The sequence below is a fragment of the Toxorhynchites rutilus genome, chromosome 3, assembly GCF_029784135.1.
Source record: "Toxorhynchites rutilus septentrionalis strain SRP chromosome 3, ASM2978413v1, whole genome shotgun sequence".
Classification (NCBI taxonomy): domain Eukaryota; kingdom Metazoa; phylum Arthropoda; class Insecta; order Diptera; family Culicidae; genus Toxorhynchites; species Toxorhynchites rutilus.
In genome coordinates, this window is record NC_073746.1 from 301,265,618 (window position 1) to 301,292,279 (window position 26,662).

Here is a 26,662-nt window from a genome sequence, read left to right on the forward strand (position 1 = left end):
ATAATATCTGAAGCACTTGCTTCAATGCATGAACTTCCTCCACTCGAAGAGTATAATTTTATATCGAGTTTGATTTACGAAAGCGCACTTCAAGCTCAAAGGAAACGTGTACCGGCTACCACTTTCCGACGTCGTTCTCCATCACTTTGGTGGGACAAGGAGTGTTCAAAGGTCTACCTTGAAAAATCATCCGCTTTCAAAAAATTCCGGAAAACTGGACTAGTGGAATGGTTTCGAAAGTACCAAGCTCTAGAAGCCAAACTAAAAGGTCTGATTAAAGCAAAAAAGCGTGGATATTGGCGGAAGTTCGTCAATGGTTTGTCAAGGGAGACCGCTATGAGCACTCTTTGGAATACGGCTAGGAGGAATACTCTGACCGTTGGATTTTTAACTTTGCAAGGAAGGTTTGCCCCGACACCGCTTCTGCACAATACGTCGTACGCGACATTCCACTTCAAAGCGATTATGAGAATTTTTCGATGGTGGAATTCTCAATTGCCCTCCTCTCATGTAACAATTCAGCTCCGGGGTCGGACAAGATTAAATTCAACTTGTTGAAGAATCTTCCAGACTTGGCGAAACAGCGTTTGCTGAACTTGTTCAACAAGTTTCTGGAGCTGAATATTGTCCCACATGACTGGAGACAAGTGAGAGTGATAGCCATACGGAAACCCAACAAGCCGGCTAGCGATCACAACTCGTATAGGCCGATTTCAATGTTATCCTGTATTCGTAAATTGTTAGAGAAAATGATTCTACTTCGTTTAGACAAGTGGGTTGAAGCGAACAATTTGCTGTCAAATACGCAGTTTGGCTTCCGCCGAGGTAAAGGGACAAATGATTGTCTCGCGCTGCTATCTTCTGAAATCCAAATCGCATTTGCTCGCAAAGAACAAATGGCTTCCGTTTTCCTCGATATCAAAGGGGCATTTGATTCAGTTTCCATGGAAATTCTCTCAGAGAAACTTCATAATCGTGGACTTTCACCAATTCTGAATAATTTCCTGTACAATTTACTGTCAGAAAAGAACATGTTTTTCAATCATGGCAGCTCGAAATCTTCTCGATACTGTTTTATGGGCCTACCGCAAGGCTCCTGCCTAAGCCCCCTCTTGTACAGTTTTTACGTCAATGATATAGATGATTGTCTAACTAGAGATTGCACGTTGAGACAACTTGCAGACGATGGAGTTATTTCCATCACGGGTACTAATCCCACCGTTCTGCAAAAATCCTTGCAAGATACCCTGAACAACCTGTTCACGTGGGCTCTCAAGCTGGGTATCGAATTCTCTACGGAGAAAACTGAAATGGTCGTTTTTTCTAGGAAGCACGAACCCGCCCAATTCCAGCTTCACCTATCCGGCAAAACGATACAACACTCTATGTTTTTCAAATACATGGGTGTATATTTTGACTCTTAATGTACCTGGGGAATACACATTGCGTATTTGAAACAGAAATGCCAGCAAAGAATCAATTTTCTCCAAACAATAACCGGAACATGGTGGGGTGCCCATCCAGGAGACCTCATTCAGTTGTACAAAACAACGATATTATCAGTGTTAGAATATGGCAGTTTTTGCTTCCGATCAGCTGCCAGGATTCATATTCTCAAACTGGAGAGAATACAATATCGTAGCTTGCGTATAGCCATGGGGTGTTTGCATTCGACACATACGATGAGTCTCGAAGTTTTGGCAGGAGTACCCCCCCTTACTCTTCGGTTCACAGAATTATCCTACAGATTTCTCATCCGTTGCAAGATCATGAATCCATTGGTGATTGATAACTTCGAAAATCTACTCCAACTGATTCCTCAGTCAAGTTTTATGTCTTTATACCATGAGTACCTTACCAACGACGTGCACCCTTCACCAGGCATCTCCAACCAAGTTTGTTTCCCATACTTCTGCAATTCCTCTGTCATTTTTGATCTGTCCATGCGACAAAAAATCCATGGAATCCCAGATCACCTACGCTCCGATTCTATTCCGCCGATATTTTCGGCAGAATATGGGAAAGTTAGATCTGATAAAATGTTCTTTACTGACGGTTCATTCATAAACGGGTCCACTGGCTTCGGCATCTTCAATGAAAATTCCAGTGCCTCTTTCAAACTCAAAGATCCTTGTTCCGTGTATGTCGCTGAACTGGGTGCGATATATTACGCATTACGGATCATTGAAACATTGCCCATCGACCACTATTTTATTTTTTCAGACAGTCTCAGCTCAATAGAGGCAATCCGCTCAATGAAAGTTGATAAACGCTCATCTTATTTCCTAACAAGAATAAGACAACTATTAAGTGTTTTGGTCGAAAAATTATTCAAGATTACCTTAGCATGGATTCCCTCTCATTGTTCGATTCCGGGGAATGAGAAAGCGGACTCGCTAGCTAAGGTGGGTGCTTCAGAAGGCACACTTTTTGAAAGGCAAATTGCTTATAACGAATTTTTTCACATTCCTCGTCAGCACACGCTCGTAAGTTGGCAGCGCATGTGGAGTGAAGATGAGTTCGGTCGTTGGTTACACACGATTATCCCTAAGGTCTCGACGAGTGCATGGTTCAAGGGATTGAATGTAGGTCGTGATTTCATTCGCGTGATATCTCGGCTTATGTCCAATCACTACAACCTAAACGCGCATCTCTATCGCATTGGGCTAGCAGCAAACAATCTTTGTGATTGTGGCGATGGCTACCACGACATCGAGCATGTTGTCTGGTCGTGTATCCGGTTCCATGCTGCTCGCTCTCAGCTCTCTAGAGCACTGGCAGACAATCTGATATTCCCGTCCGGGATATCTTAGGTAGCCGTGATCCTGATCTTCTGCTTCATCTATACCTGTTCCTCAGAAACGCCGATGTCAACGTTTAATGATGTTTCCTTCGTTGTGTCCCCGTTTCATATCCCTCCTATCCAAACGATAAACTTTTACTTAGTCGCGGCAATACATACACACACTCTTTACAGATACACGGGCCAAAGGTTGTGCAGTCCACTGATCATTCAACAAGAGCCAAAGGTTGTACCGCTCATGACAACTTTACACGAACTGATGATTGCGCCGACTAGTGACCATTCTATCCTGGATTCCTCGAGTCGAGAAAGACGCACCACGCTAGATATGAGGTGCAGACTAGGGGGGCGTTGCTGATTAACGGTCAGCTGCATCCCAATAGGAAGTATCCCGTGTCGGGCACACGTACAGAGCATTGGAGACAGCAACATCCCAATTACGAAAACACTTGTAATACTAATCTCGAGCCAACCGCGAGTAATCGGTTACATATTACTAACATAGATAATAAGAAAAATTGTCAAAGTATTGGACTCCCGGCCCCGTGAGGCTAACGCCATATGAGCCTTGATAAAAATATATATTTTGGAAAAAAAAAATTATATTTTATTAATCGTGATAGACGCGTAGAAATATTTCAATTGTTGCTAACATCTTTCCGATCTGTTAAGAAAAGTTCGAGTTATAATCATTTGGAATACGGGTAGGGTTAGCGTACAAATCGGAAGAACAAATGTATGGGAAAAAGGAAGTTCTTCCAGTACGTCAAAAACCGTTCGAACGCGGGGATTTAATGCCTCAACTCACCAATATTCAACCGGATTTAGATAGATTGGTAGAAAGTCACCAGGTTAATTCATCACATTAATTTGATGCAAGGTGCGGGTACTTTTATACTCGCATACATCTTTACACTCGGGAATATATGCAGACTTCAAAAGCGGTATGAACACAATGCTTTGGCTCGGTTATTCGAAGATATCCCTTGATGTCTTCAGCTCACTGAACTTCTACGTGTATCGTTTGGCAAAATGTTGATAACAATTTACTGCGATAGCGATAACCGCGATAACGTCGATTGAACAATATGCGTTCAACTTACATGTCAAAATTAAAACTGAGTGCCTGAAGCCCAATAAATCAGGCGGTTTGGGGTTCCAGAAGTACATACACTTGGGAGATGCAATAAATTCAAAGGGAAATGTAAAATACATCGTTCAGCCATTCTGGCGTTCACATATTTTGGAAGTCCACCTGAAATGAATGAAATGAACAAGGCATCATGTCATACGACTTGCAACGAATCACAATGCATGAATTGCATAAATATATATATAAATGCATAAATTAAGATTTGTTCGCATTTGAGTTCGGAAATTGTTTCATCCAATCACTGGTTTGATCAATTATTTAATCAAACACTCAAATGGCTACTAAGACGTGGGTTTTACCTAAAATTCAACCTTGCGATTGTATTTTAGGTAAAACCCACCCATAGTTTTTGGCGTAGAATTACGTCTTTCGGGAACATATTTTTATCTTTACTTTGCGATTAAAGTTAGTTTCAAAAATGAATTAACTACTTTAGTATTTGTAAGTAATTTTTATTAAAAAAAAAACTAAAAGCTTGAGAATTACTGAAGTTCATGTATATATTTATTTTGTTGAATTTTAATGAAAAAAAGTCAAATTTTCTCATTTCATCAACCGTAAAGTTTTTAAATTGGTAAGTATTATGTATGAATAACAAAAAAACCTAGAGATTTTTAAAGAAATTTGGCTATGGGGGTCTATGGTATCACTTCATTCTGGAAAAGGGGTCTATTTCCCAAAACAATTTGAGAACCCCTGTTCTAGTGGCTGTCGTTCGGGTAACTACCGTTCGGTTAAATGTTACACGGTCCTGCCTGATACCATCTTCTCACAACACAATTTACAAAAAATTGAGCCACCAATTTACTTAAAATTTTGATTGATTGGGAAAGAAAAAACGGCTGAATGTATCAATGGGCCTGATTCTCGAATACACTTCACAGTGGAAACGGAATGAAATGTATTCGCGATGACAACGGTACGGTGTCGACATCTGGATACGAAATTAGTTTCCCACTAAAACTTATCATTATAATATCAAATTATCTTCAGATGAAATTTTTGTATGAGATTATTATATCACATGAAGAAAACAAAGTTTTCCGCTCACATTGGATACCAGTTTGTTACGAAGAAGTTAATTTTCATTAATGATTGTTTTATTTGAAAAGTGCTCATTCTGCCTGAAAACTCATTATTATCTTCGACACTTCACTAACTCGTAAAACGTAGTTCAATGGCAATTCGTTTCCAACGTGAAGTGTATTCGAGAATCAGGCCCAACATGAAATTTATCGCTTGTCCCATGATAAATGTCCAATTTTAGCGCATCTTTTCCAAAGATTTTCAAAATCAACATGCAACAAATATCTTAATCCTATATCCTATATCCTACATACATTTTTTGGCCAGAGCAATAACTCAACATTATACAGTATTCAATAATGTTTCAAGGGATGCTCTTGTATAAAATATTCGACTCGAGAATCTAAAAAAGTGGTCACTGTCTTGTTTTAGCATCTCCACTTTTGTGCAATTGTGTATCAAGTGGCCCATGAAGTGTTCATTTCAACAACAATCTCGCGACATAATTTCTTTCTCATTTCTTATCACTCCAAACGAAGCAGTCCAATCATACTCTGCCACATCACAAAAGAGACTTTCCAGCCATGAAAGCCATCTTGACTGCCGGTAGAAGAGAAATATAACCCACTCACCGCCGGCTGCCATCGGCTCGGCTCGATCAGTCACCATGGTGCCGCTGCTGGTTGTACCGCAATTCAGTTGCACTTTCCGATACTTCATCTCGGTATCAGACATTGCGCGGAAAATACGCCCTGCTCTGCGACGAAACTTCTCCCGCACTAGCTTATTCCCGTCTTTGCGGGCAAATGTCACTACACCCGGAGAACCACTTTTGGATAAGATGAGAGCGTAAGGTGGATAAAGGTGGCTTATAGTCGTTTCTCACTGAAATTACGTGATAGTATTTGAAGTGTTTATTTTGACAAAAGTACCGGCGGGATTAAACTTTCGAAGAGTTTTCAATTTGGTGATATTTGTCGTGAATTTTCTTCCGTTTTGTAGCTGTTATTCTCAGTGGACACGGAGAAGAACTGTTTGGAGGGGTCGTTTTGAAGCGGAGTCAGAAAAAATAACAGATTTACTTTTCTCGTAGGCGGAATCTTGTACTGAGACATCTTTTTTTGGCACAGATAAACTTTTTACTACTCCCGTAGGCATAATAAAGATAATGAATCTAGGTAGTACCAATGTAAGAACACTAAATGGAGACAAAAAAAAATGTGAAAGTGAGCAAACATTAAGGGATATAAACAGAGCAATACTAAAGTTGCTGGCCTGGCCGTTGTCATCAACTTTCATAAGTAAGGTACAAGAAAAGCGACAATTTTGAACAAGTTTGACATGCGAATCTAAAGAGAAAATACTTCTGTATTCAACTGCCGTTTTTCGTTCCTTTATCTGACTCACAAAAGCCTTCTCAGGCGATGAACGGTTTCATCGTGACTGCGCATTTTTGTGAATGGGATGCAAAATTTCCATGAACGACCGCTGCGCTATTAAATCCAGCCGCAGTACCTCAAACGACAACGCTCCGGAGCAACCCATTCCACACCAATCCAATTTCCTCCCATGAAATTTTCAAGGCTCCGAAATGTGTCGGTAAAATATTTATGGCCACTGTGAGACACAATAAAAAGCTTTTTTCCTCGAACCACATCCATAACATTGGAAGGTATTACTTCCCACCCATTCGAAGGATCTATGATTTCATACATGAACCACCGTGATTGTGATTTCTGATCATTTTTGTGGCTGGAAATAAAAACCAATCAAATCGAAATCATTCCCGAATGTGACTGGTACGTGAAAAATCGGAGCTATTGATTTCCACCTATCGGATATCGGCTACTGGACAAGACATATGGAAACGTGACTAACCGTCGCATTGCAGCTCAGGTGACATTGGTGTGAACTTTCAAGGACCTCCGACGTCAGGAACGAATCGATACAGCGACACAAAGAAATTTTCCACATCGCACAGGAGCTGGGCTGCTGGTGCTTATTACGTTGTGAGCTCAACGGCTTAATTTGTTTACAAACAATTGCGATTGGTACTGATCCGCTGTAAACAGTGCCTCGCATCGGCGGAAACGTGCCATTTGTGTGTACGTTGATCCCGTCGGGAGATCTGTTTCTACCCACTCTAATCCAAAGCTATTTTTCTTTCTGTTTTCCTGTTTGCAGCTTGTTTTCGGACCTGAAGTCGCTGGCGGGCACGGCGCTGCTCAGCTTACTTGCGTCCCTATTCATGAGCCAGCTGTTGTTTGTGATTGGCGTGGGTGGCGTTCAGGTGAGTATCTACTGCTGACTGTTTGAAACGGTAATTGAATGTTGTGTTTTTTACATCCTGATTCTTATTTTCTTTTTATGCTGGATATAATCCTGATTTTAGAAAAAAAAAAAGGGATTCGATCGCAAGTTCAATCACATCGTTCGATGAGTTTTATCGTCTCCTCAGTTGCATGTATGAGCACATGCGAAATGTTTGAATGGAAGGAAGTATTTTTCCAGGTTGTCAAAATTTACGGTGTCGTAAATAAGATTAATGTTTCGGTAGTGAGGCTAAACTCCGTTTCTGTTAGGGATTATTCATATGGAGGGTTTTTGATTATAATGATGTGATACTTCGACAAAAGTATGCTAACACCCATTAGAGAAAGGTTAATGTTTATCAACTGTTCCACTTGACTGAAGGTACTTACCGGAAGTTTCTACTGGAGGAGTCCGCACATTGAATTTGTTATATCAATCTATGTGTCACGTTCTTTCTTCGTAGGCGCTTTACTCTTCCGCATTTTGCTCTTATCCAAGAATTCAAAACAATAAAACAGATCTTACACAGAAAAAAATTAATTCGTTGAAAATGCTGAGTTGATGGACAGAGGCGAATCAAATTATATGTTTAAATTATTTCTAATAGAAATTAAAAAAACAAGTTGGTGAGTTTTTTACTGTAAGTGTTCTATTTAGGATCTACTGTGTATAATCATGCAATTTTTTCATTAAAATAAATGGTGTATTTGATGAAAAAATCAGATTTTAAGTTTTTCTTTGTCTATGTTTCATCAGGTTACACTTTATGACGGGCTTATGAATTCACGGAATCACGACAGTTTGTATTTCGATAATTTAATTCACTAGTACATTTCCTTTAACAATTCCAAAGTTGTTTGAATAGGCGACCGGTTCGTCCACCATAATTCCTTTCGCGAAGTAAAAATGCTACGTGTACTTCCTTCGATTGTTCAAAGCCAAGAGATTTTTTTTATCTTCAATGCAATAACAACTCTTTCTAAACTCAACTAAAGGGTGTGTCACATCAAATTGCATCACGGAAAAAACGCTGTAGAAATATAATTTTTAGGAATTATATCTTCAGCTTTCGCTTATAATCAGATAAGAGTGTATAGATCACGTTGGCCATGCTTCACTGTCAATTTTTAGTAAATTTGGAAAAATGTCGTCGAACGAAAAAGAGCGTCGTGAATTAATCCTGCGCACTCATTTCGAGAATCCGGAGTTGTCACATCGGGACATCGGTAAGATGCTGGGAATCGTCCAATCCACGGTCAGCAGAGTACTAAACCGATACTTCGAGAACCTAACCATCGACCGGAAGGTGAAGAACGGCAAAAATGGATGCTCCGTCAGTGTAAAAGATCACAAGCGCGTAGTTAAGCAGTTTAGACGTGATCCGAGAAGTTCGGTCCGGGATGTCGCCAATAAGCTGAATTTGTCAAGTGCATTCGTCCAGCGGACCAAGCAGCGGGAGGGCCTGCGTACATACAAGGTTCAGAAGGCTCCTAACCGCGACGAAAGGCAAAACATGGTGGGGAAGAAGCGAGCACGGAAGCTGTACACCGAAATGCTGACGAAGCCGCATTGCCTGGTAATGGACGACGCAACCTACGTCAAAGCGGACTTTCGTCAGCTGCCGGGCCTGTTGTTCTTCTCCGCAGAGGACAAATTCAGCGTTCCGGAGGAGATTCGCAAGCAGAAACTATTCAAGTTTGCCAAAAAGTACATGGTGTGGCAAGCGATCTGCTCTTGCGGAAAGCGGAGCGCCCCCTTCGTGATGACCGGCACGGTAAACGGGCAGGTTTACCTTAAGGAGTGCCTACAGAAGCGCTTACTACCACTATTGAAGCAGCACGAGGGCCCGACCATCTTCTGGCCGGATCTCGCTTCGTGCCACTATTCAAAGGACGTGTTGGAGTGGTACGAAGCCAACGGGGTCACCTTCGTGCCAAAGGATATGAACCCGCCCAACGCGCCGGAGCTTCGCCCAATAGAGAAATATTGGGCGATTATGAAGCAGGCCCTCCGGAAGAACCCAAAAGTTGTCAAATCGGAGGCGGTCTTCAAGAGAAAATGGATTTCTGTTCAAAAAAAAATACAATCTGACGTTGTACAGAACCTTATAGACGGGGTAGAGAGGAAGGTGCGAGCATACGGGCTTGGGCTCGAAGTATGAATAAAAAGAAAGTTGTTTAATAGTTTTTATTTTACTGTCTGAAATTTTCAAAAGGATCGGTCTACTGGGCGAATTTCTACAGCGTTTTTTCCGTGATGCAATTTGATGTGACACACCCTTTACTACATAAAATTGATCGTTTCTTCTCGATCTTTCCGATCTTTTCGATCGTAGAAAATTTTATATAAATTTGTTTTCCAGAGAACCTCATCAAAAATTAACTGACGAATTTCATAAACATTAAATCCTTGAATCCGCATATTTAGCATTTCGTAATTTGTTTACCACGCATTTTATTGCATCGAAATCAAAACAATATTAGAAATAGCGATAAAAAGGTTTTATTATATAGACTTACAAAGAAAAAATTGAAAATTTTAGTTTTTCATCAAATACACCATTTATTTTATTGAAAAAGGGTTGTGTCCGAGACACGACCGCATAGTTGAGGTAGGATTCCGTTAGGCTATTTGTTGATTTTGGATATGTTTGAAGAATAACATCGCCAAACTCTTTGATAATGATTTGGTTTTAATGTCTCTTTTAGGGAACACATTTCGGTGGGAACAAAAGTTCCCCCTACTTTCATGTGTTATCAATGTCGATTTCTCCCAGGCAGCTTGGCTTTCCTTAGTTTTGATATCTCTGTTAGGGAACACATTTTGGTGGGAGCTAAAGCTCCCCTACTTTCATGTATTTGCAATGCCGATTTCCCTCAGGTCGCTTGGTTTTGATGTCTCTGTTAGGGAACACATTTCGGTGGGAACAAAAGTTCCCCCTACTTAAATGTATTTGCAATGCCGATTTCTCCCAGGCAGCATAGTGTTGATGTCTCTGTTAGGGACCCGCCGCATGTGTTGTCAATTTCGACCAATCAGAAGAGGGGATATCCGTTAGGATATGTGTTGAGATTTTTCAATTGTTCGATAGTTAGTTTCATGGTATATACTATTTTCTTCAATATAAAAAATTGTTATGGAGTGCCGAAATCGATTGACGCAAAAATTTCATCAATCTATCATGAAACGACTAAGCATTAAGCGTTTGAAATTGGACAATTTTCACGATGTCCTCGATTTTCGATTTTCAATTTGTACCCCAATATGTTCCCGAAAGACGTAATCCTACGTCGAAAACCTATCAACTTGCTGCATTTTCAACGAACTTGAAAAGAATTTTCTGTCAGCGCTCTATAATCGCGGTTTTTCTACATAAAAAATGGGTGGGTTATATCTATGATATAAACGCAAGGTTTACGTGGGACTACCTTAGCTTAGCAATCATTTGTTTGTATTGATTCAATTGTTGATTGATTGAAACAATTTCCAAATTCAATTGAATTCAATATATTTGCTTTGTGAGTAAAGAGATTGAATTAATGTCATGTTTCATGCATTGTGATATATTATGTTCTTCATTACAAGTAAACTTAATGACAGTCCTTTTACGTTTGGTGTATATTTGGACAAAATATATGAACGGAAGAATTATCAAACGATTATTTTTCACATTTCCCTCTGAAGTTTGCATCTCTCAAGTGTACGTACTTCTCGAACCGCGAATTTGCTTGATTTGGTGCACTTCAGGTACTCAGTTTCGATTTTGACTTGTACGTCGAAGGCATATTGTTTAATCAATAGGCGTTATCGCAGCAAATGGTTATCAACATTTTGCCTTATAATCAAATGGTATGCGTAGAAATTCAGTGAGCAGAAGATATAAAGGCATATCCTTCAATACAATCTTGAATAACCGAGCCAAAGTGTTGTGTGCAGAAGTACTCCCGCCTTGCATGAATCAACAATATTGTAGTCTGCACAAATACAAACGATTACAAAAGTATTCGCAGTTTGCATTTATTTGAAAGCCCATCACTCTTATCACTCGATATTCCCATCTTGTTCGGTTAAACCTTCCTGTTTACCTATTGCGTTTGCCACTCGCCATAGCTTTCACAGCTGGAAAATTTCTTCCCATCCATTAAAAAAAAATAAAAATTACATTTAATGCGACATGCCGAAGCACCACTCAGTGTCGCATTGAAGGCGATTTTAACCTGTAATTGAACATTTGCGATGACAGTGGTACAGCTTTCACAGTTGGAAAATTTCTTCCCATCCAGCTTGGGACATGTTGGGTCATAATTTGGACCCCGAACTCTATGTTTACAAAAATGTCCAACTAAATATGTCGCATTACAGGTCCGTCCAATTAGCTAAATGTCGAACTAAATGTAAATTACTGTACTTTCAATCTGGAAGCAATTTAAGAATTGGTGAAAATTGAATAATCGAGAAAGTCCCCAACCATCAATAAGCTCAGCACAACTGCCAAATTCTCATACTCATCATATCCTGGCAAACAAATTATGAAAAAATCAATTTGTGTTTTATTATTGTTTTGGATAATATTTTAGAATGCATTGAACTGTATTTCGTAAACTCTTTTTTGAAAGGTTTAATAGCCCTGATAAGCGCCGTGTTTTATGGAATGGTTCCAATTTAGAAAACTGAGTACTCGTGGTTTTGAAAAAAAAAACATTTCGAACGCCTTCGATGCCGCCTTGTTCTGGATTTGCCACCAAAGCAGTTTGTATAAAGAACAAACTTTTTTCTTCTGCTACCTGATGCCGTTTTGCGATTGCGTTTGCCACTCGCCACTCGCTGCAACTGCCTGTTGTCTTGATGTCCACCGAACCGAATGTGTTCTGTTCCGAATGCGGGTTTTCTTATCGTCGCGAGCAGCTTTGCCAGCTAACTCGATCACTTCGGCGGTCGAAACTATATAACGTCGTCTAGCTGGACTGGTGCACTGGTACTAACGCGCCCGGCCTAGCTACCCTTGCGGAGCAATTGGCGAATTCACCTACGGGGAATCGCAGGCCAACACGGTTCGAGCGGGATTTTGCCTTTCCCTTCACTTTTCCTCCTTTGCCATGTCCAGACATGGTTGCTTGTGTTGGTTTGTTGATGTGGTGTGGTGCGAAACGATGTGGTGTACGGTTTGGATGAGAATGATCGTTACGGAAGGAAGGCAGTTATTGTATTATAGAGACTTTAAACTTTTGCAGTTCATTCGTCTCTAGCCTTGAGAAAGGCCCTTTGAAAACTCTACTCTACTCTATTCCAGCGCTACCACCTCCACCGTCTTGCCTTGAGAAAGGCACTCGATCCCTCGCCATCCAGCTCGTCCAGCAACGATGTTGTCCAGTCGGTGTCCACACAAAGAATGATCGTTACGGCAGCGGAGGGGGGATTTTTAAGCTGAATGGCTGGCTCGAGAATTACGCATGTGTGAGACTGCGACCAATGTTTCGTTCATATTTTTTCTTTTTCCTTTCCAATCGTGCTTCATTCTATTTCGCTGCTGCTCTGGTTGCCCGTTTTGGTCGGTACGATTTGAGGAGCACAAAATAGACCAATCAAAAATGGGCACATAGTGCATTTGGAGAATGCTTGATATTTCACAATTATTCAATTATTTATCTCAAGAAAAATGAAATGTTATTCGTTATGATAGATGCGTAGATATATTTCCTATCAATTGATGCAAAAACCTTTGCGATCTATTGAGAAATGCTCGAGTTATAAGCGTTCCAAATCTTGCATTTTTTCCTACTTGTTCAGCGCCTAGATTTTCATTTCACCCCCTATATCTTCCGGTTAGACGTAGTCCTACGTCAAAATAACATTTTATAAATTGCGATAGATGCGTAGAAATATTCCCTATCAATTGAAGCAAACATCTGTTCGATCCAATAAGAAATGTTCGAGTTATAAGCATTCGGAATCTTTCATTTTTTCCTGCATGTTCTGTGTTTAGGTTTTCATTTTACCCCTCATATTCTCCGGTTAGACGTAGTCCCACGTCAAAATGACTCCCATATTAATATCTGGAGTATTTCCAGATACCTTTAGAAGTATTTGGTTAAGCGAAATATTGAACAAATATTCCAAGTACAGCGCAGCGAAAAATATATTTTTTTCTGGGTGACCACGGCCTAATAAAGGGTTAACGGGCAGTGGCAACTACAGGGTTTTCCATTTCGGGCTTCCGAAAGTATACAGCCCTGCGCTGACAACCGTTTGACATAGCTGTCAACCAAAGCGTCATATCGTTAGTTGAATGTCTGCCATTTTACAATATGGATCGTTTTAGCATCGCACAACGTGTTAATTTTGTTAAATTATACTATAAAAATGATGAAAAACCGGCAAATGTTTTTCGAGCATTACGGACGGATTTTGGTCGTCATGGACGGCCTACAGAGCACACAATCGCTAATGTAGTGCGTAAATTCAAACAAACTGTATCCGTAGCGGATATTATGAATCCTGTGCATCATCGTAATGTGCGTTCGGCCGAAAATATTGCTGCTGTTGCTGCCAGTGTGGAGGATGACCCGAATGTTTCGATTCCACGGCGTGCTCAGCAATTGGGCTTGTCAAACACATCATACTGGCAAATTTTGCATTTGGACTTGCACCTACATCCATATAAAGTCCAACTGGTACAAAAATTAGAGCGTGGTGACCATGGAATGCGTCGGGCATACGTCGATTGGGTGAACGAACAACAGCAGCAAAATGCTGAATTTTCGCATCAAATTTTCTTCAACGATGAGGCACATTTCGAGCTCGGTGGCTATGTGAACACCCAAAATTTCCGTATATGGGGTTCAGAAAATCCACACGTGATTGTTGAGAGGCCATTGCATCCGCCAAAAGTCACTGTTTGGTGCGCATTATGGTCTGGAGGAGTCATCGGGCCGTATTTCTTTGAAAATGAGGACGGCGAGACGGTAACTGTGACTGGTGAGCGCTATGGCCGCATGTTAACCGATTTTTTTTGCCACAAATTGAAGATAAGGATACGGATGACATGTGGTTTCAGCAGGACGGCACCACGTGCCACACAACACGACCGCACATGGCCATAATGCGAACGAAATTTGAGGAACGCATAATTTCGCGTTTTGGTGATGCCAATTGACCGTCCAGATCATGCGATTTGAACCCGCTAGACTTATTTTTGTGGGGTTATGCTACAGACCGTGTCTATGCCAACTCTCCGCAAACTCTTGAACATTTTAAAGACAACATTCGTGAAGTTCTGACCGAGATACCGCCCCATATGTGCCGAAAAGTCAAAAATTACCTGTTCCGGATCAAGGTGTGCGAGGAAGCCCTAGGTGGACATTTGAATGATGTTGTATTTCACACATAATGGCATAAACCAAACTTTAATTTGAAATAAAAATTTAATCGAAATTCGAATTCTAAGTGTGTTTTATTTCAATTTACTTTCGGAATTTAAAGTTGGAAAACTCTGTATATTATATATGGTAAATATGTGTTCTTCCTAATACAAGGATTATGTTCTCTGAAGTATGAGTCGATAGCCTGCCTAGTTCCCACGGCTTTATATTGAAAAAAAATTGTAAAAAAATAATTTTTTGCCGCTCAGTCGTTTGTCCGTCTGAAAAATGGATGTTTGACAAAAATTGTTTTAGGTCACTATAAATCTCGACGTACCATGCAATTATAAGACATTTAGTGTATTTTTATTTATTTTTTTTGAAAACCCCGATTTCCGGTGATTTTTTGGTTTTCAAAAAACTCAAATGTGAACGTCTGCGACACTAGTAAATTAAGTCCGATTGAGCTAATGTTTTGCATTGTGTATTGTATCGGGTAAATTAACATTTTGCACGATGTTCCTTATGAAAAATCGAGATGACCATTTTCATTGGCACCCTAAACCTTACGTTTTGTCTCGTATTCCGGACAAAAACTCCCAGAGTGTCGATTATTAACATTTTTTTTAGATTACAATAGATTTCTACGTTTCATGCAATTCGAAAGTATTTGGCATCAACTTTTTTTTTCTAAAACAATATGTACAGTTGTCTTCCAATAAAACCTTGTTCTCATGTTTTTGTTTTCGTTTTCTACCGGAAAAAAATATTCGAACCAAGAAAGGTATTCATTACAATATTAGAACGAACAAGAAATCACAAAACAAAATCAATAGAGTTAGCTCATTCATTTATTAATTTTAACTCTCATAATCCTCTTCCACAAGATGCAACAGAAACTGCTTAAAACTAACTGTAAGATCTGGAAATTATTCTTGAAAGTCACACTTCACGATGAACTGTAACCGATCCAAAGCAGTCTAATGACATCGTCCAGGTTAATTTCAGCGTTCTTCAAATGTGTACGGAGTCTTGGTATCTCGAGCAAAAGTTCACGTTTCGGAATTTCGTCGTAGAAATTTGCCAGTTTGTGAAATCGACGTTTTCAGTTCACTTACTGATAACATGTGTCAACATGTGATTCAAACATTTCGGTTACTTTGACCGCTCCTGTAATTCCCAATGAAAATGATCAATGTACTCCAACATTCCCTTTTCCATTGTTAGCTCGGGTCCGGAAGGTTCTTTGCTTAACTTGTTTATCTAATGAGCAACTTCCCTTCAGACGCGAATTCATACTTGATGCATTGTGATAAAGCCTCTTGAATTGCCTGTTCGACTGGACTGTTCGTTTCAGCAGCAAGAAAAATTTCCGGTACATTGAGTCTGGTCACAACGATTCCCAGAGATAATCCTCTGATTTACAAATAATTCTGCTTCTACAAAAAAGGTCTACTTCTTGTAGTACATCGCACCAGAAGTACAAATAACACAGAAGTATCAAATCATTAGCTGATTTTGATAAGAGGAACCGTGTTTTTGATTTAGTATTTGCGTCAAACAAAACTTCAATGAGTATTACTAGTCCATCGTAGTTCGCAAAAATTGGTTACACAATTTTGGTTCAATTAATTTTTCTTTCAATATAGCACACTCTGCCCAACTTCTGTAAGACCACCTTGAATACATTTCGTTGTAAGACAAACAGTCAGAATTTCAACATGATATTTTCATACATTGTTGAATGCTTAGAATAAAGTGTCCTCAACGTCAATTTCGTTCAAATAAGTCGTTGCATACCAATCGAATCGGAAATTCTCTTTTGTTTGATATGCTTTACATTACAATTCGCTAATCTCTAAACGGTTTAAATTCATGAAAACTAGAAGAACTTCCTTTTTCCCATGCATTTGTTCTACCGTTTTGTGTTAACCCTACCCGTATTTCTAATGCTTATAACTCGAACATTTCTTAACAGATCGGGAAGATGTTTGCATCAATTGATAGGAAATATTAGGCTGTCAAAAAAGTCCTGCGGTATTTTTTTTGAATTTTCATTTGTTCATAAAATTAGTTACAATCATCTGTTTTAAGTCAAATATGCGTCTTTTTGTTCGATGACTTGTTCCCAACGAGATGCCAACTTCATAATATCCCTGTTATAGAAGCTCGCTTCCTTATTGGCAAAAAACCCGGATAGCCAATTTTCACAGGCCTCTTTTGTGGCTAACTTCTGACTACCTAGCTCGTTCGCCATGGACAAAAACAGGTGGTAGTCACTTAGTGCAAGGTCCGGACTATACGGCGGATGCAAAAGAACCTCCCATCCGAGCTCCCGGAACTTCTGGCGCGTCACCAAAGAAGTGTGTGGCCTGGCGTTGTCCTGATGGAAGACAATGCAGCCTCTGTTTATCAAAGATGGCCTCTTCTTCATGAGTGCTACCTTCAAGCGGTCCAGTTGTTGGCAGTACAGGTCCGAATTGAGCGTTTGGCCATAGGGAAGCAGCTCATAATAGATTATTTCTTGACAATCCCACCAAACACACAGCAGAACCTTCCCGGCCGTTAATGAGGGCTTGGCCACCGTCTGAGCCGCTTCAGCGGGCTTCGACCACGACCGTTTGCGCTTCACGTTGTCGTAAGTGATCCACTTTTCATCGCCAGTCACCATCCGCTTCAGAAACGGGTCGATTTTGTTGCGATTCAGCAGCAATTCACATGCGTCGATACGGTCAAAGATGTTTTTTTAGCGTCAACGTGTGTGGCACCCATACATCGAGCTTCTTTGTGAATCCAAGCTTCTTCAAATGGTTAATAACGGTTTGATGACTTATCCCCAGCTCTTGGCCGATGCTACGACTGCTACTATGCCGGTCTTTCTCGGCTTATTCAGCGATTTTGTCGCAATTTTCGACGACAGGCCTTCCGGAGCGTGGCGCATCTTCGACGACCTCTACACCAGAACGAAAACGTTGAAACCATCGTTGTGCGGTGGAAATGGAAACTGTATCGGGTCCATAAACTGCACAAATTTTATTGGCAGCTTGAGATGCATTTTTGCCTTTGTCATAGTAGTACTGTAAAATATGTCGGATTTTCTCTTTATTTTGCTCCATATTTGCGACACTATAACTCATGAACGACTTAACCAAACAAAACACTGCCAAGGACCATATTATAGCGCGCAAAAATACCTTTCCAACATGCTATAGTATGACTCGATACAATGAATACAACTAGAACTACGCGCTTACAACGACACCTCGCGGAAATAACGTAGGACTTTTTTGATAGCCTAATATTTCTACGCGTCTATCACCATTAATAAACTGCCATGTTTTGATTGGCCCGATCTACGGTTTCCCCAAAACAGACTTCGAAATCGATGTATCTGTGGATATCCGCTTTGTAATAATACATGCTTGTCGAGGGTATTTTTGTTCCCACCGAGCCGCTTTCCCTAACACGGACTTCAAAATCAATGTGCCTGGGGGAATCCGCTTTGCAAATACATGCAAGTTGGGGGTATTTTTTGGTGTTGAGTACTTTTGTACTCGCTTGTCGTTGTGCAGACCGGAATGTTTCCCTAAAACGTACCTTTAAACTGAGAAGTCTGGGAAAATAGTCATTTCAGATACTAGAGGCGAATGAACTTTCGCGGTTCGAGAACTACATTAATATTAATATTCTGAGATACTACTTCTGAAGAAATAATCGTTTCTGCATTTGTCATCTGGAGTCCCACCCTTGCTCTACACTCTAGGTGAAGAATTATCGCCAACTCACCTGTCTGTTCCGGTTGTCACTCTGTCGGTACACTCGCAACACGAGTGGTAGCCAAAGGTTTACACCCACCATCCTGCTAGTGAAACCGCAGGCATATTAGACAGCGATCAGACAGACGGTCACACACAGTGATGAATAGCTTTTTCATGACAAATTGCTTTGGCTTGGAAAAACGTCTTTTGTGTATTGCAGATAAGGCTTGTCAGTGCCCGGGAGTGAAATATTGCCCAGTGGCGGAGCCGTATTTTCTATTTTTCTCTAGACTTAGTAAATGGAATGGCAATCGTACCATCCGAATAGTATTCTAGCACCAGCCAAAACTGTGAATATTTTCATCAATCTCAGAAGGGCTAAAGTTACATCACAGAAGGGCTAAAATTCAAACCAAACTCGTTGATTTTGTTCATCATGGACGGGGAGCGCGAAGAACTTCATCAACAGCCGGAAATTCACAGCTCTTGTTGACGTATCCTATTTGTCCGACCACCCGGCTTGATTCACCCTTCGGCGAATAGCAGAGGATGGAGTGGTTTTTCGACACCTCGCGTGCGGTAATAGCATGTTTACTAACAACTGTTGATGCGATGTTTCTTTCATCCCACCATCCGACCATTTGTCGGAAAATTTTTAGACTCCACCAGTGTCTACCCGACGTTACGTGACTGAAGTGATTCTGCGAATCTTTCGCTTTGGGACAGCAGCGTCACCAGTAAAAAAAGCTGAGATTTGTGTGCTTCATATTTAAAAAGGATATAAATAGAGGAGGAGGTTATATATGTGTCTACCGGGTAAAATGGCTCGCTTGAATTTTTCGGAACCCAATATATAAATGCTAGATTTATATCCTGATAAGATAAAAAAAAAATGGGTGGGTTATATCTATGATATAACCGCAAGGTTGACGTGGGACTACATTAGCTTATCAATCATTTGTTTGTATTGGTTAAATTTTTTATGCAATGAAACAATTTCCGAAGGCACTCAGGCACTCTGTTCCGATTTTGACATGTATATCGAACGCATATTGTTTAATCAATAGGCGTTATCGCTGCAAATGGTTAACAACATTTTGCCTAATCATCAAATGGTATGCGTAGAAATTCAGTGAGCGGAAGATATGAAGGTATATCGTTCAATACAATAATGAATAACCGAGCCAAAGCGTTGTGTTTGTACCCGCTTTTGTAATCCGTGCTAGGAAAACACATTTCGGAGTGCAAAAAAAAATGCGGGTGCAGAGATACCCCCGACTAGCATGAATCAAAAACTTCACCTTCTACTTTTTATACTATGAAGGATTTAAACTTAAAAAGTTCATTCGTCTCTAGTGTCTGCACGATTTTTCCAGGTTCCCAAGTTTAGGAGACCGTATTAAGGAAACATATTTTAGTTTGCACAAAGGCGAGCGAGTACAAAAGTACTCGAAGCTTGCATTTATTTGCAGAGCCGATTTTCCCCAGACATTTTGGTTTTGAAGTCTGTGTTAAGCAAACACATTTCAGTCGGAACAAAAGTGCCACTGACTTGCATGAATTTACAATGCCAATTTCCTCAGACACCTTGGTTCTGAAGTCTGTGTTGGGGAAACACATTTCAATCGGAACAAAAATTCCCCCGACTTTCATGTATTTGCAATGTCGATTTCCCCACGCTACATGGATTTGAACTCTGTGTTAGGGAAACACATTTCAGTCGGACCAAAAATGCCCCCGACTTACATGTATTTGGAATGCCAATTTCCATCACGCTCCTTGGATTTAAAGTCTGTGTTAGGGAAACACATTTCAGTCGGAACAAAAATACCCCCGACTTTCATGTATTTGCAATGCTGATTTACCCAAGGCTGCTTGGGTTTGATGGCTGTGTTAGGGAAATCGCAGATCGGGCCAATCAAAATGAGGCAGTTATGCCGTTTGGATAACGCTTAAAATTTTACAGTTATTCAATTGTTTATCTAATGAAAAATAACATTTTATTGATTGCGATAGAAGCGTAGAAATATTCCCTATCAATCATTTTTTCCTGCATGTTCTGTGTTTAGGTTTTCATTTTACCCCCCATATACTCCGGTTAGACGTAGTCCCACGTCAAAAGTATTTCGAAAAGCTTTACTTATATCAGGAGCCTTACTCTTACGTTTAAATCTTCAGTTGAATACCAATATTTTCTACACTTGTTTCTTAAATATATATATTTCAATCTTGTTTTAAAAAATCCTTCCCAACCCAATTCTAAACACGTTTCTATATTACCGTCTCCACATCATGATATAAATCCTTCAGCAGAAAAAAAGGAAACAGTATAAAGACCGTGCTGAATATCTCATTTCGTGGTAATAAAGAACTTCTGAAAACTTTCTCGCAAGCAAACATCCCCTCGATTCAACAAATCGTCTGAACTTAAACAAAACATTGCCATGTGGAAACACTATGCACACAAATCAACGAAAAATTAGCCTTTCCAGTGAACACGGCTCGCTCCGACGGACGGGAAGTTGGCGCGTTCGTGCGAGGCCAAGAACATAAATATAATTCCACTTCTCTACGGCCCACATGAGTAACAACACAAAGCCCCTAACACCCGCCCCCGACGGGTGTGCAAATTGAAACCGTATTGTATCCTCCCAGACCGGTTCCTTCCGCTGAAGTTTGATTATTGTTTTCCCATACCCCTGAAGGGCAACAAACCGTACGTTCCATTATCTCGAGTTGGCTGCTGGAATTCGTCCGTTGTGCCACTTTGTATTCCAGAACGGCCGCCTAGAATTCTATTTATCAACGGCCGCCCCCGAAATGTCACGTTGCGTAATATTTCATTTCTCGTTTCCAGGACACCGAGCTGTGCCTCTCGCTCTCGCTGGCTCTGCTCTTCATGAAGCTGGCCTCGATGTGTTGGCTATGCTGCTGCTGTCATCACGCGCTGGTGCTGTTCCGTTCCAGCACCAACCTCAATCCCAACCCGGAGCCAAGTATGGGCCGAGCCTTGGCACATTACAGGTAATTATTAGATCCTGACCTTCGTCTCGTGATGCGGCGTGAGACGCAAACCGAGAATCATCGCGAGACGAGACCAACTTTTCGCAAAGCTATCAAAACGTTGTTACACTTTTTACGAGGCCAATGACAATTTTATGACGAGCGCGAAGTGGAAAATGATAAAAAGGAGGGAACGACCAGCTGGTGTCTGTTCCAATAAGAAATACGACAACAAAGTTTAGGCGAACATGAAACCGACGAACAAAAGTATCCACCAGCTGAGCCCTGAGTTCCTGAATGACGCGGTATCGATTTCCCGCACTTAGTGGGTTTCTCACCTTCTAGCTTGCTTCCCGAGGAGAAGGGAAAATCGCTCGACAAAAGTACAAAGGCCACTTTACACATATTACACCTTCAGTGCCTCGAGTGAACATAATAGCGATTGGGTCGGGTTTTTTGTTCTCTCGTCTTGATAGTGTTTCTTTCTTCCCTATCCTTTTTTTTCTCTCCACAGTGTTCTATCCTGGGGCTTTCCGCTGCTGATGCTAGGCGTGGCCGCTGCCTTCAAGTACAAGGAACGGGACGTGAGGATAACCGGAGCGCAGGTTATAGCACAGATCGTGCACGACCTCAACGGGGATAGCCACTGTTGGTGAGTTTCGAACGAATCAAAGTGCCATTAAACGGATTCGATTGCTGCGCCCTTTGAGGGAGGCGTTATTTGCCATTTATTCGAAATGTACGCTTATACGGAGCAGCGATCGAATAACATGTTTTGGAACTTATGACCGACACTATTGTGTGGAATACTAACAAGTTTGCGTTTATGTGGTGATGAGGGCACCGGTATGGCTTAGGCATGCTCAACTGAACAAAGTGGAACATATTTCTATTATATCGTTGAATTTTCCACCTTCTTTTATCTCAACATTTGATGATATTATACACAGTTATTTTCTTTGTCGAATATTATATTCGATGTTGTCAATGGAGAAAGTTGCATTTGTCTTTCATTTAATTAGCTTGAAACAAGAACTTAGAACAAGATGTACGTTTAGAGGCGAATGAACTGGAAAATTTAAAGCCTCTTTAAAACAAAGAAGAAGAAGAAGATGTACGTTCAAGGAATACTAGGAATACCGATGGTCAGTATGATATGGTATATAGCCATCACCGCGGGTATTTTTAAAAGCGGGTGGAATACGGACATGTTAAGAAGAACTTCGATTGTATCTTTGGAAGCTCATATTTATTTATTTATTTATTTATTCACACCGTCTTCGACAAGTCGCACCGACTGTAATTTCTTATAACTATGGTAAACTTCTTATTCTATTTTTAAATGCGTTTTTCGTCAGGTAAAAGTCGTACTCGTGACAAATAAAATTGAACTGACGAAGGCAAGAATCGAACGGGTTATTATAGCCATAGTTCGTTCTATGGTATGGCACTGCTAATAGTGGGGAGTTCCGAAATCGTCTAGGAGGAATGTAGAACAAGATCTGTGCGAGCAATTCAGCACAGCCCATAGATCCTCTGAGAATGTCGAATATAAATAATCGCTGTATCGTGACTCGTCTAGCTGATAGTGTTTCCAGTCGTATGAGCTGGCATGTATCCGGATACGCAGGAAGGTTGGTTGCATCGTTCCAAGGAAGTAGCCTAAGAACAAAGCGCAAATTTTTTTCCTGAACCCACTCGATAGATATAACAGGCGCAGTGTGGTAAGGGTACCAAACAGGCGCAGCCTACTCCAGCATGCTACGAACTAGCGAACAATAAAGTGTTTTCAGTGCATGTACATCTGTAAACTCCGCTGCGTGACGTCATATGAAGCCTAGTACGGAGAAAGCTTTCGCAGTTATAGCGGCCACGTGCTTACCGAATCCGAGTTTGCAGTCGGTTGTGACTCTAAGGTCGTAGATGGATGATACACGCTGCAATACTTCCGTTTCCATCGAGTATTGATGACTGACAGGACCTTGACAACGGCCGAAGGAAATGAATGCCAACCTACACTGCGTTTCACAACTATAGAACCACTCAATTTTTCTGAGTTTCCAGAGATATGTAAGAAGTCGGTTGAATTGAAGTATATGGTGTAGAATATAATAACTATCTTCATTTATAAGCCTGGCACTTTGAACTTTATTGTTGTGTTCAGGCACGAAACATTCAAAAAACTAAAATTCCAGTGTTTCATAACTATAGAACCAGATGGAAAAACTCTTACTCTAATACAGAATTAACGTCAATTTCTCATGAATTACAATAAGTTTCTGATTCGTAGGTCATCTTTAGTTCTCAATCTATACAAATATCCCATTTGGGGTGGTTTCGACCAAGCTGCGCCATGTTGTAGTGTGTATTTCGTTATACGCAGAGGATACTGCTCGGTTAAGCTCTTCAAATCACTAATACTGCTTGTGAGCTGCATCTACTATTCGTACGATCACTCTTCATAAGTTCTTGATAGGGTATAGCTGACCAGTCCAGAATCTGAAGCTCCTATTCATGAAACCACGCCCTGACCTACTGGATTTTATGAATTGATGCCAAATTACCCAATTGTTTTTTATGCTAAAACTAAATGATTCTGAAGTACTTCGTTGCACTTCTGACTGTACATTCGTGTTGATGAAAAGCTATCTGAACCAAGCCTTTTTGAAGATATTTCCCTCAAACCACCAAACTGTCGTCTGCAATGTTACGAGTTGAAAAATTACATGTTGAATCTCTTTTCATCAGAGAAGTTCTCCAGAAACAGTGAAACTCATGGGATTAGCTTCCACATTAGTTCTTGGACCCACAGTTTTAGAGATGGGATTTCTATGGTTTGGAGAGAATTTTTTCAAAAATGCCTGGTTAAGATAGCTTACCATCAACATGAATGAACTGTCAGAAGGACAAGGAAGTACTTCAGAATCATTTAGTGCTGTTTTTACATAAAACAATATGATAATTGGGTAATTTGGAATCAATTCGTAACATCCAGAATGTTAGGGCATGGTTTCATAAATAGAGGCTTCAGAGTCTGGACTGGTAGGCTTCTTCACTAGATCAAACCCCTATCAATAACTTATGAGGAGTGATCGTACGAATAGTAGATGCAGCTCACCAACAGTATGAGTGATTTAAAGCGCTTAAACGAGCAGTATCCTCTGCGTAGAACGAGATACACACTACAACATGACGCAGCTTGGTCGAAATCACCCCGAATGGGATATTTGAACTGATTGAGAACTAATAATGACCTACGTATTAGAAAATTATTGTAGTTCATGTGAAATTGACGTTAATTTTGTAAAGGAGTGAGAGTTTTTTCCATCTGGTTCTATAGTTATGAAACACTGGAATTTTAGTTTTTTGAATGTTTCGCGTCTGAACACAACAATAAAGTTCAAATGGCCAGGCTTATAAATGAAGATAGTTATTATATTCTACACCATATACTTCAATTCAACCGACTTTTTACTTATCTCTGGAAACTCAGAAAAATTGAGTGGTTCTATAGTTGTGAAACGCAGTGGTGCACGTTGGCTTGGGCACCATTGAAGCTCACACTACGTGGTATGCGAGTGGATGATTGCCTTTTCTTCACAAAGTTCCAGAAGCATGCCGTTTCCTCTGAGAATGTCGAGAATGCCGTTGTTTTATACAGTAGTTCAATCTCTTGGAGGTAGTTTCGATCGTTTGTAGACTTTGAATTGAAGAAGCGGCGACGAACTTTCCTGAGAATGTTGCGCAAGTTTCGGAGTTAACGGGTCCACCACGGTTTACCAGACATTGAGCTGAATGAACGTTTTCTGCGAGGCACATTGTCATCAAGCACTGCGTAGAGCTTTTCGTAGAATGTTGAAAGTAGTTGATTTACTGATCCGGTTTGCAGTGGAGTTTCCCAGTCAACAGCCTCGAGAGCCATTTTCAGCTGTGCGAAATTGCATAGCTTGAAATCATAGGAAGGATTGTCGTCTATTTCATTGACGAGTTACGCTTTTACTTGAGTTGCGCTTTTACTGCGATCAGCACCCCTCCTCCGCGGGAGTGATGGCTTGATAACACGCTCCGGTCATAGCGGTCGAGATCTCAGCACTGTCAATGTCTACTCGAAGCCAAGTTTCAGGGAAGACCAGGACATAGTAATCGCAGCTAGATAGCAGCAAACGTAGCTGCGCGATTTTGGTGCGTATGCCTCTGAAATTCTGGTAGTACACGGAAATAGGATGTTTAGTGGGGCGTGTTTTTGTTCCTAATTCATAGGTAGCGTGGTTGGATGTTCTATGGCAACTGGAAGCGATAGACCTCCCTTGGCGCAAAATGCTTTTTACGTGAGGGTACTTGCCTGCTGTGGCTGGGTGGAAGACCCCTTCTCCATCATCGTACACTGGACCGGGATGACTGCAGGTAGTTGACGGAAATGGCTCGACTGTGACGTGAGGATTAGGGGTTTCCATGTAGCTTGCAGGCATGCATCCCGGAGACATCAGTGCTGCTGTAGACAGTACAGAGAGCGATGTGAAGTTCGGTACACCAAAATTTCCTCGTATCGAATGACTGGAAACAATATGCGAGGTTTTTGGTGAGATGAGCCGGCTGAATGCACCATCAGCAGGAGCGAAAGTTTCGCGCGGCATAACAGATATTGTTGATAAAATCATGCTGAAAGCGCCGGTATTACCAGAGGTGAGAAGAACGAATCGGATATGCACTTGCCTGTTGAAACAGTTTGGAAGACCCCATCTCCGCACCCATGCACAGGACCGGGACGACTGAAGAATGCTGGTGGAAGAGACGGGACTGTGCTTGGGGGATTCGGGGTTTCCAAACTGCTGGATTTATCGCGCCCCGGGTGATGAACAATTATCTCCGATCCGTAATGGGAGTAAAAAAAAAGACGACGTTTCCGGTGCGACTGACTGTGTAGCTGTTCTTTTGGTCGTCAGTGGATGGTGAAATTTTTGTGTCGGAGTATCTTCAAACTCTCGAAACAGCAAGCCCTCTGACTACGTTTCCGGATCAAGTGATCTGCCTTCAAGCGAAGGGTCGAGTCCTATTTTGAATGACACAAACGAAAGTGTATTGGTGTCTTTGTCTTTGGTACTAACTTTACTACTGGCGGATCATTAATGATTTCTAAACTAGCCTTCGCCATCGCACGCACGGCTTCCACCGTCACATCGGGGCAAGTTCCGAAGAGCTAAAGCCAGAATTTACGGTCTTCATTGTTTTTCACGATGGGAACTGAGGC

General features: G+C 40.9%; 1 protein-coding gene across 10 annotated transcripts in view; it reads left to right on the forward strand.

Moving 5' to 3' along the window:
• LOC129776431 (latrophilin-like protein LAT-2) overlaps positions 1–26,662 on the forward strand; it is a 200,159-nt gene that overhangs the window by 132,746 nt on the left and 40,751 nt on the right. The window contains exons 1-5 of one of the 10 annotated variants that reach the window (XM_055782073.1): positions 5,697–5,846; positions 6,076–7,087; positions 7,167–7,272; positions 21,269–21,435; positions 21,929–22,066. In XM_055782073.1, the coding sequence (XP_055638048.1) occupies positions 7,231–7,272; positions 21,269–21,435; positions 21,929–22,066 (347 nt within the window). In that variant the 5' untranslated portion in view covers positions 5,697–5,846; positions 6,076–7,087; positions 7,167–7,230. Of the gene's footprint in view, positions 1–5,645; positions 5,847–5,869; positions 7,088–7,136; positions 7,273–21,268; positions 21,436–21,928; positions 22,067–26,662 lie in introns of those variants that run through there. The other 9 variants (XM_055782075.1, XM_055782076.1, XM_055782074.1 and 6 more) reach the window with 9 other exon arrangements.